Source organism: Zonotrichia leucophrys, chromosome 5 (genome assembly GCF_028769735.1).
Source record: "Zonotrichia leucophrys gambelii isolate GWCS_2022_RI chromosome 5, RI_Zleu_2.0, whole genome shotgun sequence".
NCBI lineage: Eukaryota > Metazoa > Chordata > Aves > Passeriformes > Passerellidae > Zonotrichia > Zonotrichia leucophrys.
Genome location: NC_088175.1, coordinates 43,902,056 through 43,923,755, shown reverse-complemented (window position 1 = coordinate 43,923,755; position 21,700 = coordinate 43,902,056). Strand labels below are relative to the sequence as shown.

Sequence of the window (21,700 nt, the reverse complement as noted above, 5' to 3'; positions counted from 1 at the left end):
TCCCCTCCCTGCCCTGCTGCCCAGGGGCTCTGGGTGCAGCCCAGGACCCAGGCTGGCTGTGAGCACGGTGTGTTTGCAGAGCAGAATGGCTGCTTCTAAATCAAGCATTAGTGTCACCATGGCAGGGCTGGGGAGCCCTTCCTCTCCTCAGGGCTCACTGTCCCCAGCCCTCACTGCACAGACGTGGCCACGCTGCTGCTGCAACCAATTCAGCCACATTTAACTCCCCTATCTCATCCCAGGAGGAACTGTGTGAGGCAGATAGAGAATGTGAGGCAGATAGCCTCAGAGAATGTGAGGTATGCATCATGAGTCAGTCATGCACATGCACGCGGAACAGGGATGCAAAGTTACCACAGTTGCTGGACTGATGCAAAAATATCAGAATTTCTCTTCAGAAAGTGTCTCCAGGTTACCAGGTTTTTAAGAATACAGAATCATTCACATTTACATTTTGTTGATTGATTAACACAAATGCTATCTGAAGTATCAAAATAAACTATAAATCAGGCCAGGGCATCTCCTGAAGGTGTTTCTGTAGGCACAGCAATAGCTGTATTTCTGAGCTCCCCTAGATTTTTTTGTAAATTTCTTTCCATATGCATCCTGAATAAATCCTAACCAAGGGAAAGGACACTTCAGGAACAACTGGCACCTCCTAACAGAATGAATTCCTGAGTTAGTGTTATTTTTAGGGATGCTCACGCTAGCAAGTCTAAACTCCACTCCTGCTAATATGTTAGGCAGCTGAAAAGCTACACAGCCCTAAAAATAACTGGGTTAGCAGCTGAGGCAGGAGGCTGGCAGACAGATGGAACACAGAACTCACTGAACACACATGGCTGGCTGGGTCAGAGACACATCACTTACTGCAGGATTTAAGGAAAAGGAGGCACCAAACACAATTCTTTGACAGAGGAATTAATTCCAAAGTGATAGGAAGAATCAAGAGGGAATGCTCTGACAGACTGAAAATATTAGCTAGATGGCATTGAATATTGCTTTCTGTATCAACACCAGAAAATATACAGCCATAATGCTTCAAAGATACTCTTGGTCAAGTAGAAGGATATAGGAATGAGAAAAGCAGAATTAAAAGAAAAATTGATTTTCCTGCAAATTGAACATGGACATAACTACAAACCATAGAACATTGCTGGCACTTAATGAATTAAATATTCAATAACAGTAATTAATGGAAAACTTTAAGTTGCTCCACTATTCTTGGGTAAGCTACCTTCAGTCCAAAAGAAACCAACACTTAAAATTGCTTATTCTTTCTTTGATCTATTTATGTTATAAATATTTTAAATATTTATAACATATTTAAAACATTTAAGTTACCTTTGTGCATTACTTCTATTAGAAAATTACAATTATATATATTAGGAAGAAGAAATAAAACCTACTGTTTCAAGGATAGAAGGGTAACAGTAATAATTAACTGACAAAATATGTAGACATCATCTAGATGAGAATCTAGTGGAAAAGTTGACCTTGTTTGAATCAACTGGGAAAAGACAAGAATAGCCCTGGTTCAGGGAAAGCAGCTGGTAAGCTCAGCAGTGGTTTTTTATTGGTACCTCTGAGGTATCAGCATGACTGCCAGTTTTCTAACACACACACACAGAACCCAGGCATGTTATCAGGTATTCCTGGGCTGCCCTCCTGGGAGCTTATGTGGATGGAAAAACAAACCAAAACAGGCAGGGAAATACTTGGTCTCCAGCTTGTGCATTTCCAAAATCAGTGTAAACACCCACATTTTCAACTAGTAAACTGAAAACCAATGCAGGGTACTACTGGAGCCTCTGAAGTCAGTGGCATGCACAGCTCATCTGCCCAGGACATGGACACAGAGTATTCTGTACCAAGTTGGTGCATATTAGTTCTGCCATGGAAACTGTCCAAGCCCATCATCTGCCACACCACAAGCTGTGGTAATTGCAGGCTAATTTAGCTTCTTAAATCACATTTGTCCTCAACTTCTTTTTTTCAGGCTGCATGCAAGTGTCTGAACAGCAACCACAGGGTAGATGACCCACATGTGCTTGTTCTTTTTACAGTGACTCCTCTGCATACAAAATGCTTAAAATTCTTCAATGTTTGACATCCCCCCCCGCCCATGTTGTAAGGGCTCTGGATTTTTTAGACAGTACAGTTTAAGACATAACATCATAACATTACCTCACTTTTGAATATCTATGTCTCTTAAAAAAAAAAATTTGTACCTGAAGGCTCGGATGGTGGTAAGACCTTCAACAGTCTCTGAAAAATGGGACAGTAATGGTAGCTGAGTGCTGTCATCCAGCTGCTGCAGGTCCCTGAAGAGGGTTAGGAAAAGAATTTAGTAAAATCAGGTTTGTTGTGCAGTTACTCTCTTGACTTAGGCCCAGGGAGCGAAAAGGAATATCATCACAATAGTCACATACATAAGGTTCAGACAGATTGCAAAGCAGTGTTGCAGGGGAATGAATTCCCCAGCAAGATTTTTCTTTTAACATTTAACTAGCTGGAGTTCTGAATGGGTCTTTTCCCTTCACTGCCTTCCCTCCTTTCTCCTACATTCCTTTTTCTTGTAGTCAATTTTTTATTGATTTAAACACCATTCTGTCTCTGTACTGAATATCAATTTAATGGAATGCTGCAAAGAGGAGCTCAAGTTAAGCAGAAGACAAAGTGCACCCCCAAATAACAGCACAACTACTGAGCCAACAGTATCTCATAAACTCAGTAAATCAGAATCTGCGCTCATTATTAAGTTGCATTTCTCAATGTCATATTTAGTCCTCATATCAGTAACAGCACATGTAGGGTGAAATCTATTTAGTCTCAGTTTCTTCCAGCAGGAAGTAAATTGGTTGCAGACTCCCTCTCAATCTGTGCATATATGAGGGGATATGCATATTTTTGCATTGCTGCAAACATTTCACAATAGGGAAACTATCATCTTAAAAGGGGTAGGGTCTCAGACAAAATTAAAATTTTCATATTTTTAAAAACTAGAAGGCACCCAGAACAGAAGAGGAGGCTCATGCACACTGGATCCTTAATGGCCAGCAGTACCACCATGGTGATGCTGCATTCTATTAAGTCAAGGAAAGGCTGCATATTTCCACTTTCACCTGCACAGGCAGATTTCAGTTTCCCTGTCCACATTTTCTTGCATGCACCCAGCACACAGCCCTTGGGGGAGGACAGAATCCAGCTGGGGTTTTTTGTGTCCTGTGAACTCCAAAAACTTTTGATCATGCAGAGTCTGCTTCATCACGCAAGCTCTGCTCGAAGAGCTGCCGACAAAGGCACTTGTAAAATTACACATTTCCACTGCACTGGATTTGTCCCACTTGCAGCCAGTGCCACAGCCTTGACAGGACCAAATGTACACATGAAGCTGCCCTGCTCTGAAATTCTGCAATTCCCTCCTGCCCTGCAGGGACTGTCCCCAGCGTGGGGATGGTGCTGGAGGTGCCCTTACCGGGAGGCGACTCGGAAGTACTTCTGGATGAAGTAGCACATGATGGCCAGGGGCACCAGGGCGATGAGGAACATGGGGGTGACGTAGGAGATCACAGCGAGGGCAGACACACACAGCAAGGTGGAGCGGCTCAAGCACTCCAGGGTAGCTGGGATGTGCTGTGCAGAGAAGAAAAAAGCACACAGATTCTTCCATAACATGCCAAGCTTAAAACAGTGCTTTCTTTTCCTTTCTCCTGCTTCCGCAAAAATTTTATTCCTTGTGTATTTTAAGCATACAGGCCTGCTCTTGAATTTACCAATGGGTTTTGGGGATATCTGAAAGGATTTCTGTGAGGCTGATTCACATCTGCATTGTGGAGCACAATCCTCATGTCAGAGGATTACAGATGGGATGCAGTAGATGATTTTAGCATGTGCATAAATCCTGGCAGTGCAGTCTGGGGTAAGTAATAGTAATTTGAATTTCAGTCATTTCTATTCTGGGCAATAGCATTTGCTTTTTTCTCATTTAATTTCCTCAAATGAATGTGTTTACTCACAAAAAAAGTAGATACTCTTTAATTTAGGGATATCACTATTGATATTATTTTGCTTCCCTTTTATTTACAGGACATCTTAACAAAATAAATGTTTTTTCAATGTGCATGTAAGATGAGGGACTCATTCAGAACTGAGAAAATAATAATTCAAACTGATAGAGTCAAAATTATAGCTAATCCATAAGCTTCACCTAGATAAGACTGTAAAAAATGAAACCCCACTTTTTCAACCTGAGAGCTCAAAAATACTTAAACATTACCTGGTCAATGGTATTGCAGTCAGCTGAGAATCTGTTCAATATACTTCCCAGAGGAGTTGTTTCAAAAAACCTAAAATGGTGCAAGGAATGGCAAAGTTTACAATACTGGCATTAGAACTGTTTCATGTTATTTTGTCTTACCTAAGATAGTTACTACATCACAGAAACAAGCAAATAAACTGACAGCTGTAGTAAAATTTCTCATTTTGCTCAGAACCTATGGCTTTCCAATTAAATGGAAATGTCTTGCATTTACAACCACAAGCATGAACCTACAACCACTTAGAACCCTACGACTGCAAGCATGTCCTCAGCTCCCTCTACTGCCTAAGCCATGGACATCACATGATTACACTTGAAAAAATCCTTTCAGACTTTAATTGGAAGCCACTTCAATTCAGGAAAAATTCAAAAGAAGTTAAATTGCAAAGTCTTGCATATTTCTGAGAACAGAAATTTGTAACAAGAATAACTACTGTTGGCATAATATATTAAAAGACATTTGGATATGCAAAATGCATACTATATTATTGTTCTGTAACTATTAGCTGTTCCATAACTCATGTGGAACCTGAAGTCTATCCTGGAAAAAAAATCTAAAAATAAGTCTGAGGTTTTTCATGTATATGATTTTTCCATGTTCTTTGGGTCAAATATAGTTAGCTTAAAAATAAGAACTTGTTTTTCCTAAAGCTGCAGGTTTGAATCAAGCTTCACTTTTCCTTTCATATAGAGGAAAAAAACCTTATGGAGGACAACCAAGGCTCTGCTGGAACAAAGTACATCCCAGTATACTCTAATTATGCCTCTAATGACACTTGTCTGAGCTCATTACCTTTCCTAGACTTGCACAATCACTGCCTGACAGTAAATATTTCCAGTGATTAAGATGAGGAAGCATGCTATGAATTATCTGTACCACGTATTGATCAATAATTGTGTTTTCTCCCTAATTAAAAACTGCCAGGAGAAATTAAACATGCAAGGAAGCAAATCTCTGAAGTCACAGTCACACAGGAGAGGCATTTGACTTGTGTCTAGGAACTCAAGCAGCCTGGGTACCATTTTCAAAAACTACTCAGAAGCTTGACACCTGGTGATTTTTCACTGATATCTTAAAAAATTTGCAATGCACAATCATTTCTTAGTAAAAACTGCACTTAGGAGACTGTCTTGAATTAAAGAAGACAAAATTACTATAATAAAACTTCTATTACAATCAAGACATACCTCATTGGAGCCAAAATAATTTTATTTAGTAAAGAAGAGTGTAGCTTTTTGGTGACTTTCAAGCCAGTCCACTCCACTGCTATTGATGTGACAAGACATAATATGATGCCAAGGCAGCAAAGAATGCTGAAAACTTTTGAATATTGAGAATGATCAAATTCCTAAGAAACAAAGAGCAACACAAATATTCACTGTAAATTACATTTAAAATATTTTTGTAAACACAGAAGCACAAAAGTGAAAAAGTGTGAGAGTATAAATTAAACTGTTTGCTCCCTAAATTAAACTGTCCATGATTTTCACTCATCTTAAATCATAATTAATTATCCTTTGGAGAGGGAAATGATTGCATGGAAATAAGTGATAAATCAGAAGTTTAAATTCAAGGAACATCATAAAAAGCCCAGGTTGCTGTGAGAATGCAACAGTGCTGGAAAAACAAAAAAGAATCCTGATATCAAAATTACTTTAGAAACCCAGCTTTAAAAATACAATATATCAATACACTATATATCAATATACAATAAATCTAGCAAAAGGAGAACACACCAAACTTAACTTCATTTTACTGTGCTGTGTATGCAAAGATGTAATGAGCTTCAAAATACTCTGGAGTGATTCTTTTATAGAAAAATAATACATTGCATACAAATCTTGGAGCAGAGGTTGACAGCAGGAGAACACCCCCCGTGAAATCATAAGAGGAAGGTGAGGAAGGCAGTGCCTACCATGCACTGGGAGCAGTTTTTTGTGTCAGGCTCTATCTTGAAAGAGATGGCACGCTCAGTCCAGAGTGCCAGGCAGTAGTCAATGGCCACCATGACCGTGTGCTTCAGCAGCTGGGACAGCAGCAGCAGGGGCAGCAGGAGGATCCCTGCTGCACTCAGGTACTTGCCACAGGCCCTCCAGGGCATCTTGGCTCTCTGATGCAGCACTGAAGACAGGTTGTCTTCGTCATCACTCTCTGTTACTTCTTCTGCAAGGTGCAAGAAAAAAGGACAGCCAAGCTGACATACATCTCCAAGAGACTGGCAAGTGGTAGCTACAAACCAGGTTTTCCCACCCACGATACAGGGTGGCTTTAAGGTCAAAGCACCTGCTCAGAACTGCATGTATTAACCCACTAAACTAAATAGCAATGCATACTAGAAAGATGCAAAAACCCTCAGCACTTGGTGATCAATTTCTTAAACCACATTTTTGATAGGTGAAAGCACTGGCTGGATAAAAATCAATTGCAATCTTTTTCCTTTGTAAAACCTTAAGCAAATATGTTTAGCTATTGACAGGTGAAGTTCACCCAGCATATTGTTTAATACTATTCTTCACTCATTATTAAATCATATTTGCATATAAGAAAAAGCCTCAAAAGCCTGGAGGAAGAGATGACTTGTGAATGCTTGCAATCACTCTGGTCCAGAGGTCATAGCAATGGAAACAAGCACTCCTATAAATCACAACTCACATGAAAAATGTTTTGATCTCCTGCCAGTTTGAATGGTGTTAATTCATTCTAATATCATTTAACAGTGAAACAGTAATGTACTGGCAGTGGGCTCAAAGGGTGCCCTTTACCTTCATCCTCTTCATCATCTTTCAGCAATGCTTCCCGGGAATACATCGTCCTCCGATGTCTTTCCAAAACAGGGTTTTCCTCAACAGTTGTTTCCTGAAAAAGGCACAGCTCATGTGTTTTTAACCAGAGAATTAATTGAAAAAAAAAATCTATACTTATGATAAAACTCAGTGAAAAATACAAGTGGGAATCTCACAGCAGGCAGCTGGAAGTGATTGATTTTCTACCTCTGTATAAAACCAAAGGAGATTAATGAAATATCTAACATTCATTTCAGGTTGTCAATCCCAACCCTTCTGGAATCTTAACTTGGAAATTTATTCTGAATTAATAAGATCAAAGATTAATATCAGATTCTTCTTGTGTTATAAGTATGAAAGACAAAATGTCTTCATCATTTAGGGAACTTGATACAGGCATATCTGCAAAGCCTCCACCCAAGGCAATGAATAAATTCAGGCACATCTATAAAACCAGCTGTCAATATCAGCAAAGCTTTTCCTAAAATGGCCATATTTATATTCCTCAGGTGGCAATATTTTGATAGGGCTTCCTATCAAGAATGGATTAGAACAGTATCAAGGAAATATGACATGTCCAGATGAAGGAATTTATCTTAAGAGATAAATAATACCGGTAACACCAATACTCATTCATATTAAGTTAGACATCACAGATAGTATGTCAATTCTTGTTAAACCTTTCAAACTAAGGTGAAAAAAACCCCAAAAACCAGCACAATATTTTCTTGCACATATTGATTGCCCTGCCCATCAAAAACCTTCTCCAGCTCCTGGTCTTGTCGATTCATTAATGTCTTCCAGTGTTCAAAGAGCTCAGTCTCTGATTTCTGAATGTCCTTGAGTGTTCCTTCTCTCTGGATGTTACCATCTTTCATTGCAATTATCTGAAAAGTCAGAAACACAAGGGCTGAGATAAATAGCCAGGTATGTCTATTTATTTTAAAGCTATGTGTCTGTGCTTTGACAGGATTTTCTCTTTTCTTAAAAAAATCATATTTCCACAAACAAATCTGTCTTCTAAAAAGACAGTGGCATTATCTCTTGGCTCCATCCCCTTCATTCAAGATGCTGAAAACCCAGAAACTTCCTGCCTTCCATGTTTTCAGAAAAGGCTGCTTTTAAGAAAGAGGAAAGGGATCCCTGTCAGCAGATCTCTTCCTAAATACAAGTCATTAGCAAGATAAGATTTTAGAGCTCTCTTACCTCCTAAAAGGAAAAAGCTTTTAGCAAGACACTGAGTGCAGGAGGTTTTGCCCTCATTCAGGCAATTAGATATGAGCAGGCTGGCTCCTTCTCTGATACCATGGACTGATAAGGGAGAGCTAGGCAATTTGAATCCCTAGAGCTTTAGAAGCATAAAATAGTGGGCACAGTTTGGAAAAGAAAAATATCTATGCAAGACAAAGACTGCAGGGAGCAGTTTCCAGCTTGTGTCAGAGTAACTATGTTACACACACAGTGGAACTACCACCAGTCTGGGTCTGACAGGGACAACTGGAAAATGAGGCATGCAGATTGCTAACCCTCATCATTACAAAACAGTTAATGCACTATTTATTTTTCTCTCTCCCTGGAAACTCAGAAATTTCCACAGGCAGGGAGTGGGGAAATAAACTATTTCATTTATTGCTAAGAATTTACTTTCAATTATTGCTATGAATTTGCACCAGAGAGAAGGTGAAAATAAAGAAAACAAGGATCTTTTTGTGATCAGTTTATTCAGGAGACCTACAACTGGGCTGGACATTGAATTCTTCTGAGGGTTTTGTTGAAAAGATTTAGGGGGACCATGACAAACTTCAAACTATACTTTTATTTAAAATTTCTTAATAAAATAAATATTCCCTTTTCATTCCATTGAGTAAGAATTGCTAAAGAATAAAGAATTCATAAAGAATATGAAACCTACACTTAGGGAAAAAACTGGATTATTTTGTAATAAATATTTTTTATTATAAAGTTTATACAAATCCTTCCTGTGCTACACTTTGAAACAGTGTATTTCATAAAAAAATCACACATCTGGAAGATAAGAAAAATAAAGCAATTTTTATACATCTCTTAAGCACTAAGATCTAGAAATGGGTCTTATATTCACAATGAAAATTAAAACAATTACACTGATGAACAGCCATAGCCTTTAAAAAACTGCAGATATATAAAAACAAAAAAGAAGTTAAGATGGACCTCGTAGGGAGGGGAAGAAGGCAGAAAATTCCTGTATCCCAAGAGACACTACTTTGAAAACCAGGGCTGTGTTGAGAACAGTGGTAACTCTAAAGGTAAACAAACAACTGAGGGACAAGGTCACAGCAGAGACCATAAATAACAATTGCTGCCCACCAAACCCTGGTCAGAACAAGATGAATGTCTATCTGCAACTTTATACCAAGCCAGCATGAAGCTCAGGAAGCAGCTGCAATATGATTATTTCTTGAGACCAGGAAACTGCTGCCATAGCCTGTGCAGGATGTGAAAGAGAGAAGTCCTGCTAGGAGGTATAACTGCAGTCATCAATCACGATGGGCCAGGAGACCTGGGAGGGAGAAAAACTGCAGGAACTACTGCAAGGCCAATGGGAACCAGTGAATTAAAAAAGAAAGAATCCAAAAACCCTAAAAATTCCCTTTTCATCTTTTTGACATTTCCAATTACAAACTGGTATAGAAAGCATACCTCCATTTTTTTTACCCTTTAAAGTAGAAGATATAAAAAAGAAACCTAACAATCAAATACTACAGACTTCTTAACATCTTGCCCACACACAAAGGGAAAAGATGTTCTTAATATACTAGTATATACTCAATATGCTAGTACTAACCACAGGAAAACAAATGGGTTTTTTCCTTATATTTCCACACCTCTCAATATCCACCTTGCATAAATGAACCTTTTCCTGTGATAACACAAATTCCTAGTAACATCCCAGCAGAGGCAAAGGTGCTACTCAAACATTTCACTGTTTTGAGATCAAAAAATCAGCCAAAATTTTCAATATAACAAATGGCTTGGGATATTCAATATATTTTAAATGTTACCGGCTTTCATAAGAGTATTAAGAATCAGGTCTATGAAAATGCAACATATTTAGGTGTTCCAAGATGGGAATAACAAAATTATGGCTCCCTTAACTGGCTGATTTTCAAAAGATCTTTATTACATACCTTCTCACTGAACTATTACTTGGTGGAGAGATGAAGTGAAAGCACTGTTTGCAGCAAGACATGTTCCTGCCATGCTTTTTCCTCCACAGAAAAAATGAGAGGAGGTCCTTACCCAGTCAGCATGGGGCAAGTACTGCAGCTTGTGGGTCACCAGCACAACCGTCCGCTTGTCCTCCCGCAGCATCTTCAGGATCCCCTCTTGCATCAGATGGTCACTCAGGTGGATATCCAGGGCAGAAAAAGGGTCATCCTGTCATGAGGATAAGGGGTGTCAGCTTTTGGAGCCACAACTTGTGGCATCCGAGGAAACTAACAGGTTTTAAAATCAGTAAAGCCAGGTAGATCAACAGAGACACACAAAGAGGTCATCAGATCAAAACTGTGAGGAACAGTTTTCTTAATTTACAGAACACCAAAATTTGAACTGTGTTTTTGCAGAGAGCACTGAGTAACACCAGCTGTGACAATTCTACAATTCTGTGGGGTTTTCTGGGACCTGCTCCTCTCTCCAGATGTGTTCATGGCCCACACATGGCTGGAGAACATGGCTTCTGTCAGGCTCCAGAAAATGCCCCAGTGTGGGTCTGTGGCAGATACTGCATTACTGCTCCAGGGACACGGACAATGAGCATATTTCTCTTTCCCTTGAACATCACTGCCTTCAGTTTTTGGTTTTGTTTTTTTTTTTTTTTTTTTTTTTTTCATAAATCAATATTCTATTAACAAAGAATCTCAAAAAATCACAAAAGAAGCAGTATTGATCATTTTTCTGACTCAGCTCAGATGCTTGATTTGAGATCTACATTATCTTATTAAATCAATCAATTATATGCAATTCATTTAGGCATAAATTAATCTCTACTATCTTTTGGGAAACTTGTCTACCTAATCCTATTTATATGGAATCACAAACCTTGTGATTTGATTTGATATTTCTGCTTGCAATAGTGATACTGGCTGTAGGATTTACTTAGTGTTACTATTTCATACTATAATATCACACTAAACCCAGGCTTCATTAGAAATCAAAAATATCTGAAATTAGAAGTAAGATAAATATGACCGCTTAGATTCACTTAGTTTATTAAACCAGAGCATCACAACATAAAGCACCTAGGAAGTGCTTTTGAAAAACAGTAATTTCATGATCCAGAATTTTCTCTCAAAACTGTATATGCACTGTGCTCGCTGAGCAAGGATGTTGTGAGCTCTGCTGCTGCACTCTTCTGACCTGGCACAGACCTAAACATCAGCCACATGACATTTGTACTTGTGAGAGTGAAGCTTCACAGGTATTTCTACAAAACCAGCCTTAAAAGAACTGAGTGTTTGCCAATACTAACATATAGGATTCCTGATTATTTTCTAAATATCAATACTGGAAATGAAGTTTATTGGTACGTGTTTTTCCACTGCCAAACCATAAGAGAACCTGCTGCTATTAGGAGGTTACTGAGTGTCCTTCACAGAAGGACAAAAAGGGCAAAACCAAGTTACAGACCAATAGTGGATCAGCTGATTTGCAGCATCTGACCCAACTGTTCTCTATTCTCCTGCACTCTGATCTTTGCCTGGAAATGCCCTACACATGAAGCAAGCACAGACTGATCAGATTAATTACAGGGAATTGTCTAAATAGCCTCCCTTTCTTTTAGGTATGACATCTAATGTGCACAGTTTATCTAATCCTACATGATTTATGTCTCACTGTCATTACAGCTGGATTCAAACCTTCTAGAAAACTGAGCTCAAGAAGGAAGTCCTAAATTGAAAAGCCAGCAAGCTACTACAAGTGAGTGCAGAGGATGCATTTGTTTTCTCACCTGTGAAGGTGTTAGAACCTGCTGTCACTCTCTTTCCATAGCTGAAGCAGGATATACAACAGGCAATTCAGGGTGCAAAAAGCAGCTTAGATTGTTGCAGAAAGGAAACACCCCAGACATGAGGCAACATTAATTTTAGGCCTGAGACAGCTTAGGAATTTCATGAATACAGTTGAAACTATTACATTTCCAAGACCCAAAAATAAAAGCAAGGGTCAAATTGAACTTTCAACATACTGAGAGGATAAGCATCAGCATTTCAATGTGCAATACCTGTCTGTTTGTAGTACTTACAAAATGCTTCCTACCTGCAGGCCAGCTGACAAGAGATATAAAACACACAGTGCACATTTGGCTCAGCTCAGCGAAACACAATGTTCAGCATGCGACCCATGAAATACTCTAAATGAAAAAGCAGCTCCTTCTTCTGCATGGAGCATAAACAGAAGGGCACTGCTCACCAGAAACACAACATTTGTCTGCTGGTAAAGTGCTCGTGCCACGCTGATCCGCTGGCGCTGCCCTCCAGACAGATTAATACCCTGGAGATAAGCAGAAGAGAAACAATCAGACAGTTAAAGAAAACATCAACTGAATATTCATATTCCCTATTCTAATTGAATTATCCATAGAAGACTTTTCTGGGCAAAGAAACATGAGAAATTTTTTCAATGTGTGGGCCTGTAATGTATCCTTGTGGTGTTTTAGGGGGCATTTTTGAGGTTATTTTGTTTGTACCAGTGCCAGTATATGCTAGAGTAAATTGTTTACAAATCTCTGACTTCTGTTTCCATTCTCATCATTCCCTAATCTTCCCTGATATGATAAAGCTATTGATTAAACACCTGCCCTTCTGTAAATGAAAGGGCTCTAAAAATATATCTATGTATTGTTATTTATTTTTCTGTTACTTCTAAAGAAACCAAAAAATATCCTGTTAAGTCAGGATATCTGCAATAGCAGCTGCAGAATAGTCAAACATTCTGATAGCAGCACATTTAAATCATTGCACCTCACATAAATGACAGTGTTTCCATGTTCACTGAGCAATGAGCTTTCAGACTAATGACCCAAACATACACTTAACTAAAAGATTACCTTTGTTGCCAAATAACCTGTAAGATTTTAAGAACCAACAAAATAATAAACCCCCCTCTATATATTTAAACCAAAAATAGAAGCCTGTAGCTGTTTACTGACCCTCTCTCCAATCTGGGTTTGGTCTCCGTGAGGCAGAATGTCAATATCAGGCTGGAGGGAACAAGCATCAATTACTGCCTTGTACCTGTGGAAACAAAAAACGCAACAAAATCCACACAGATACTGCTGGAGAAGCACATTTCCTACCTGCAGAGGAACAAAAATTAACCAGCTGGAAAAAATCACACAGTGGAAAACGTATTTGTTAGCCACTAATTGTTCTAATGGGATCTCTTTCAATCACAGGCAAGCAAGTAATATTTCAGCTTAGAAAAAGCTGAGCTGAAATCTTATGTTAGCTTCCCAAACAAAAATGTTAAATAGTTAAACCTAGGAAAGACAAACATAAGTTCTTTCAAGGTACATTGCTATTTTCAGCAGTTGGTTTTCACACCTTTGTTTCTTGTTTCAATATCCAAGGACGACAGAAAAAAATGAGTCTAAGATGCAAATGCATAATTGACCACTTCTTTTAAGGGTGGGGAATGGAATACCAACAGCTGATTTCTAAGTATTTTACAATGTGTTGTGGGCATTTATACTGAATAAAAAGGCAGCCCACTAATTCTTTACACACAATATTCCCACTCCCAAACAGGTGATGTCCCTCCAGGAGAGGCAAACTAGTCAATCACGTGAGAGAACACTGCATGCTAAACAAACACAATCCTTGGAAATGGAAACATTTGTACACCTGAGCTCAAGCGAGACAAAGCCAGTCCTTTGTGTCATTCAGGAAAAGTGTGCTCAAAGGGGGAGGCTGTCATGTTCAGGCAGGTGCAGTAGGTTTGTTCCTGCAGGGAGATGGGGCCCCATGTGTGACCCACACGACCCCAATATTTATGGAAAAGGGGAGTAAAACACAACAGCGCTGGAACTTGTTACCTCTGCTTGTTAAAAGAGCTTTCAAATGTGATATTCTCTTCCACTGTGGCATTGAGCAGCCAAGGCTTCTGAGATGCATAAGCTACTGCACCTCTTTTCCTGGGAAAAAAACAAACACAAGAGTTCCCAGCTTACCAGTGAAATTGCTGCTTTTGGAAACCATTTTCTTGTAAATGAAGAAACTAGTAATTAGTCTTCAAAATGCTTTCCTTACTTTCATTAGGACAATCAATAGCTTTTCCATCAAGGAAATACATAAGATGATAAATTTCCGACAGAATACTGGAATTGTTTACCCAACTGAATTTCACTTTGTTCCCTCTTCTACTGTGAGGTGGGATTTGCAGAGTCCAGCTCAATAAAGCTGCCTCTTGATCAGAGTGGATGGCAGGAGGAAAATTACCAAAGACTGAATCCTAGCTCTGTTTGGATAGATTAATAAAAAATTAAATGCGTAGCAGATCACTAGTTAGGCAGCACATTTCAGGAGGGACATTCTAGAAAGATAAAGTGTTTGAAAAAGATCCAAACAATCTGCACATGGACAAAGGCAATTCCCTCTGCCATTTCCCCCCCCATTTTTAGAAGAGAACTAGAGTTGGAAAGTAAATGAGTAAGTCATTTCTGTGCCTATAAAGGCAAGAAAAAAGAACACAGACAAAAAAATTTGCTAAATTTCCGCCAGTGAAATGGCCCTCATAATGTATCATCAGAAGGGACAATTTACCAGGTACAGTCAACAGGATCTTACTCACTATGCATATATTATTTAGCAGAAATTATTATTATTATTAAAAAAGGAAAGTTCTGCCTGCTAGAGAATTTGTGCTTTTGTTGTCTGTGGTGCATTAAGGATCCCAGTAAGACAGAGCTGGGAGAAAGGCAACATCTTTTATCAGAGCAACTGATACTTTTGGAAAACTCATTGGCATATCATCCTTTCTACAGAAAAGGTAGATAGAGGGATCATATGCCTAAAAGCATATTTGTTTTCTTCCTAGCTCTATCAGTTAATCCAATAAAAAGATAGGACCTCTCACCCAAATGTGGCCTTTGTCTGCTAGACAGCCTAGATGGACCTGAAAGCAATTCAAACCATGACTTGACAAAGTACATTTTATTTCTCTTTATAAGTTAAGGTCACTTGCCCTGCTCATTTTTTTTCCTGCTTTTACCAAGCTTGTTTAGAAACCAAGACAGGATCCAATTTTTGTTGATGACCTGAAAGACCACACAATTCCACTATTCTGCTAACATGCTTCCAAGTTGAAATTTATGATGGTTCACTAGAATTTCATTATGCTTTATGCATTTTCTTTACTGGAAAATGAAACAGAAATAGCTAAACAAAAGAAAAAAAAAGACAGAAAATAGCCCCTAGGCAGCCCAGCCTGCAGCCTGAAAATCTAATTCAAAGAGCATTCAGGTCTGCCTCAAGAAAGCAGCACTTTTTCAGTTTGTATGACATTTTCATCCTAATAATTGAGAAAAAATTGCTCTGAGCATTCCAAGATGAAGATGTATTCCCTTTCCCTCCTTTTCATTGCTTGAAACTGTGACTTTGTAGCTCTTAATTCTCAATGTGATCAAAAAGTTACTGCTAATTTACTTTTTGAAAAACATCAGCAAAGTTGTGAGGAAAAAGCTTTTACAACTTCGGCAGAAAGTGTTCTTTGGTTGAGTGAAGATATGGGTCCTGCCAGTGTGATGCACTCCATGCTGAGAACCAGCACAATGTCTGGGAATATCACTCACATTTGGATTACATTCTGCTTTTAGGACATTAGTGAGAATTTATTACTGCAAGGAACTTTGCAACAGGCAGTGAGCTTGCCAAAACTGACTATGGACTGAGGATTTAGTAAATTCCTCTAAATTAATCCCAACTGCAAACTGACACTAGGATGGCATATCAGGACTGATTATATTCTGACAAACAAAAAGTCTGCAAATGCTTGCAAGCATATTTTTCACATATATGAAACCTACTGCATGTCCGCAGTGCTGCATACAGTAAAGAGAATCAAACAATTGTTACTGAAACTGTGAGAAACACATGGCTGAAAATCCAGAGAACAAAATATTCTGCAATGGAGTGGGCAAGACTTGCTCTGAAAGTCTGCCTTGAATATCCATAAGGTTTCACAGTTTAGGACTGAATGCAAACCAATGGTTTAGGAGACACAGGCCTTCAAGGCATCATTCTGTGGGTGGAAGGGATTACTTCCTGTCCCCAGACTGCATAAATAACCATATGTTTCAGCAATGCAGTGTGTTTGTTTCCCCTCTGATAACACAACAGACTAACCATAGCCTCTCAATTATCACAGAGGTGCAGACAGAAAAATTCAGCCTTGCAGTAAATAGGGAAAACCTTCACTGAGCTCCCTGGAGACTATGAACTATGTCTAATATAGAATCAAGCCTGTTTACTAATTATGAATCAGGTCAATTAATCAGAAACAACACTGTGAAAAGGAACAACATTCACTTCTTTACAGTGTGGGTGGCTGAGCACTGGAACAGATTGTCCAGAGAGGGTGTGGAGTCTCCCTCAGTGGAGATACTCCAGAACCATCTGGACACAGTCCTGTGCCATGTGCTCCGGGATGGCCCTGCTGGAGCAGATGACCCCTGAGGTCCCTTCAACCTTACTCTTTCAGTCATTCTGTTGCGAAAATTGTTTGGTTAAACTTATTAATCTATCTCTACTTTCACATTTCATTTTTTTAAGTGCAGGAGGTGCAGTAGATCTTCAAGATCAAACACAAATAGTTAAGGGACACTCATATATGAATGTCAGTGCCTTAATAAACCTACCAAATCTGAGATGTTGGCAATTTTGAAAAGCAAATAGATGCACTTAAAATGCAATGGAGTTAGGATTACGATGATGGAGGAAATAATATATTGCAAAGCCTTTCCTATGTGTTTTGGGATTGCTGACTAGTTTTGTCTTGATTATTTTGCACAATTCATTAACTTCTACTATCAGTCAACTCAAATTCAAATGTTCTTCAGATATGAGAGAAATATGTACTGTTCTGCATTATAACTACACATGCAAAAAATATGCTTTTTGTATTTTCAGCCCGATGGAAAGTATCGGAGTATTCTGGTATTGCCAGTCCTGAGCATTCAGGAAGAAGTCTTTTGCCATTATTAAACTTCGAGGGTCACCTGTTTGTTTTTTGGTTTAGATCTTGCAGTAGCTGCATACAGAGACATCTTGTTTGTCTTTAAGGGGGAATATTCAACTCATTAACTGCAGAGACTGCTGAACAATGTTCACCAAGCCACAGAACGGCTAAGTTTGGAACAGAACATCTGGGGCTTCCCATTAGTTTTTAAAATGTTGTACCTGACTTCCATGTCAACAGGAGATTCTTTCTCTGGGCTGTAGAAAACAAAAAAAAAAGGGTTTAAAAATATTTCAGACAGTGCAAATAACACCACAATGTTATAATTAAAAATACAGCAAAATGACTGCATAACAGAAATAAAGCTCTTTTTATGCTAAAACTCTGTGCTGTGTGATATTGACCTAAAAAGGGTAGAGTTAAAGCTTCAGTTTGGAGAAGTGCTAAAACAACGTCATAGAAAGTCTCCAACACCTATGAGTAAATGCTCAAGACCTCAAAAGACTTTGATCCAAAATTCTCATCTGAGAACACCAAAAATGTTCTACAGGATGTTAGTGCAACAAAACCACCAAAGGTTTTCTTACAGCACTTAAAAAACCAGGATTCCCAGAACATATGACAATGTAGGCAATTTTTTCATCCAGTCTAATATTCTTTCCTACTTTTTAATACTCTTGCTATACTGTTGTGCCTGTTATCTCACTCTTCTCCATCCATTTCCATACCACTTTCAAACATGAGACTGATTCTGATCATGATTCTCTTGTATCTTAATGGGTTCAAATGTTTTTTCTTCAACTTGGCCCAGAAACTTCAGTCTCTGAACACAGAAAGGACTGTGAGATTTCTAAGTGTCCTTTACCATGAGCCTTAGACACGAGGTATATGGAAATTCCTCTTATACTCCCAGATGGGAGCAGCAGTTTTGCAGGACTCAGTCTGACAACCAGGCAACAAGTCTGAGAAATAAAGTACATGGGGGAGAAGAGGTTGGCAAATCCAAAGAAAAGGCAGGGGAATAGCTGGAGAATCACAGAACCAAGAACATATTCTGGTCAGTAAAAGCCACAGGATTTAGCCTTAGTCAAGGTAAGGGAGGCCATTTGACACTGCTGATTTCAACACAAAGTTCTCACTGAGTCCAGAAGGAACAGGATCATCACTTTTACAAGGTTTACCATTCTGGAGGTTTGTGCCCCAAAATCAGAAAGCCTTGTTCTCAGTTGATTTAGTAAATATTCCCAAAATCCCAGCTGAGCTATGTTAATCAGGTAAAAATAATTTCTGTGCCAACAGATGGACTAATCTCTTACTCTCCACACTTCTCTGCGTGTGCCTGAAGAATGGTAGGTGAGAAAACAAACTTATGACAGGATGTGAAAAAATGAAGAGAAGGTTAATGGGGAGAATTTGCTTCAATAGATGAGACCTTTAAACACTTAATACCATTTTTCAAAGTGCAGCATAATCTGGTTCAGATCTTTAGAAAAAGATTTTCAAAGACATATCAGGATAGAATTTTCAAAATCTCCAAATGGCAATGCTTTCATAACAGAAATCCAACTCTTATTTGCATAACTTGCATAAGTGCTTTCAAAAATTGTATCCTGAGATAATGCAGTTAAAACTTTCACTGATTTTCAGATTTCTGACTCTATATCTCAAGATTTTAGAAACCTTTGGTTTTTTCCTACTGCAATCAATTCAGAAGGAAAGCCAATAATGGCATATAATACCATACCTGAAATCTTCCCCCGTCTCACTGTCAGAAGTGCAGCTGCATCACAAATAGAAAGCAAAGATTGTTTACTTAAGTGAGCACAAGCAATCTGCCCCAGAAAGAAAAACTATTAAATTCCACTTAGTGCACAGGCTGCAAACATTACTTATCACAGGGCTCCAGTGCAGCATCTGTTCCTTCTACACAAACTGACTTGATTTCATCAGGCTAAAAGATTTCGTGACCCTTTTTTACCTTATAAATATTAATTTGACTCAAATAAAATCACCTCCACCCTGTCCTGGAGGTGCTAGCGGAACTGAGAAGTCCTGCTGTGGCAAGAATGATGTTCCATTATAAAAAGTTCATTTTCTGGGAAAACCAAATGATAATTTGTGATACTGTTTTTGGTGGGTTTTTTTCCCCCACAAGAGTAACTGCATGTTTACAGCATATAATGGGTTACTGTCAACCCCAAACCCCACCTTCAGTTGCCACATACTGTGTCCTGTGCCAGCCCTATCCTTGGGGTGATGTGCTTGTATTAATGTAGGCAGGTCCAAAGGACAGACAGGTTTTGGTTTTGCTATTTTTGAAACGTACACAAAGATGTTCAGAGTTGTTTTGACAGGATGACTGGGCATACACTTTACTGATGCTAAATTCAGTTCCATTCAAAAGAGTGAAAAATCTGTGTGTCAAATGATATAAACAAAATCAAGGAGGAACAAAGTCTTTGATGCTTTAAAGAGGACAGTCTCATTAACTTTGAGTCAACACAATTTGCTTATAACTATACCAGAGAGAAAACTATACCTGCAGATTCAAAAGTTGGTTTGAGACACTTCCACAAAATTTATGCATAATAAGCAATGACCATATCTAAATCAAATTACTGTACAATTTGAGAGCACCAGCCAGCCACCAGTATCTTTACTCCAAAGGTCTGTGTCATGAACAAAGCTTTTCCACAGTACACTCATACTCCACTGGTCTTTAGTGACCATGTGAACTCAGTGGTCCAGTCTCCAAAAACCCACAAGCCTGCTGCATGTCATTAACTAGAAACACATTCTTCACAGGAACTAGTGATAGGCTGAAATAGAAAATTCCTTTTCCAGCCCTTCCCTGCAGGACACAATGACCCTGGGCCAATGGTAATCAATTCCCTGATCTCTGTTTCTGCTCTGTAGCAGGAAAACAATTATTCTCCATTTGGAGTTTTAGCTCAAATTTCTCAACCAACTTTTCCACACTTGTCCTATCCCTTCCTTCCCCCTTTTCCTGCATACTCTTGGCAATTAAGGATGCTGAAATGTCAAAGTAACATATGTTTGATAATGAGGTCTAGATCTAATTTGTCAAGGTACTTTAGATGTTTAATGATGCAAAGATGAGCCTACTGAGATTTTCAAACCTCCAGATTTTGATATCCCCCTTAAGTAAAATTAAGTACTTGGATGTTTCTGAAAACTCCAGTAAACATGTATTTTAAAAAACCAATTTACTATGTAGGCATAATAACAACTTTATTTTTTTTTAAAATTAGATGAAACCAGTCAACTCCACACTAAGATGAAAACCTACTGTTAACAACCTTAAATCTCTATCTTCCTTCACATTATAAGGACTCGAGATTCACACGCAAGAATGTATGTCCTGTTTAAAACAAATTACATAATTATGTCTGAGCAACACATTTGTTTGAGCAAACGATTTATACAATAGGTCAATTTTCTGGTATTATTTACTCCAGCAAGACTTAAATTGGGACTGTTAAAAGTGAGATACTGCCCAGAAGAAATTAGAATGGCATAAGCTATAATTATTTACTCAATAAGAGGTCAAATCATTACCATTTACCACCTGCACAGAAGGTAAATAATGAGTCCTCTATTTTTGTTAAATCCCTAACCATATAATAAAATATTTATGCTGAGATGCTTTCAGGCTGCTCTGGACAAGAGGCATTAATCTGAGGTGAATCTTCTGGACACACACTGTAACACAACAAAAATATCACAAATGAGCCATGGTTCGCTTCTGATTATCTCCCTCCGAGCCCAGGAATAAACTACATTACTTTTTAAGGGTTTGAAAGAATTTTTGTAAGAAAAAAGAAAAATGATATGCAGTTAATCCTGTTTTATTCATAAAGCATGGAGGCAAAGAGTGGGGAAATAACTTGTTATCTATGAGATCAAGGGAAGGGCCAGGAACAGCATCCAGATTTCCTGAGCACTGAGTGACATGTCAGCAGGACACATCCTTCATCTTCATAGCCATGACCTTGGAGGAAGGGAAGGGGAAGGAAATTCGGATGAACTAATTCAGGTCTATTCTGTGACATGAATGACTGGAGCCAAGCATTCCCAAAGAAAGAGCTCTAACAAGGAACTTAAGAGATTTTGGTGACACCTTTCCTTGCCTGAGCTGGGGCTACCAGCCCTGATGATTACTTGATAAAATTACTCTCCTTGAACCTGGGATAAGGTTGCATGTTCCCAGTCAGGCATTAGTATTTTCTTATCAAATTAAGGGAGCTTTCATCTGATAGCTTTACAACACAAGCGTGCAGCCCACACTGGCTGCATCCATCACTCTGAATAGACCAGTGCACATGGCAGCAGCTCTGAAAGATGAGACAACACCTAATC

The 21,700-nt window shown here is 38.7% G+C and overlaps 1 protein-coding gene across 2 annotated transcripts in view; it reads right to left on the bottom strand.

Annotated features, from left to right (window-relative positions):
- ABCC8 (ATP binding cassette subfamily C member 8) overlaps positions 1-21,700 on the bottom strand; it is a 73,669-nt gene that overhangs the window by 12,930 nt on the left and 39,039 nt on the right. For both annotated transcript variants that reach the window (XR_010440564.1, XM_064714959.1), the window contains exons 17-29: positions 19,065-19,100; positions 17,542-17,577; positions 14,181-14,279; positions 13,296-13,380; positions 12,557-12,637; positions 10,385-10,522; positions 7,867-7,992; positions 7,085-7,178; positions 6,238-6,485; positions 5,510-5,670; positions 4,280-4,349; positions 3,479-3,636; positions 2,232-2,324 (exon numbers count right to left, since the gene is read on the bottom strand). Coding sequence is in view for 1 of the 2 variants with exons in the window: in XM_064714959.1 (XP_064571029.1) it covers positions 2,232-2,324; positions 3,479-3,636; positions 4,280-4,349; positions 5,510-5,670; positions 6,238-6,485; positions 7,085-7,178; positions 7,867-7,992; positions 10,385-10,522; positions 12,557-12,637; positions 13,296-13,380; positions 14,181-14,279; positions 17,542-17,577; positions 19,065-19,100 (1,425 nt within the window). In the remaining variant the exon portion in view is untranslated. The remainder of the gene's footprint in view (positions 1-2,231; positions 2,325-3,478; positions 3,637-4,279; positions 4,350-5,509; positions 5,671-6,237; positions 6,486-7,084; positions 7,179-7,866; positions 7,993-10,384; positions 10,523-12,556; positions 12,638-13,295; positions 13,381-14,180; positions 14,280-17,541; positions 17,578-19,064; positions 19,101-21,700) is intronic.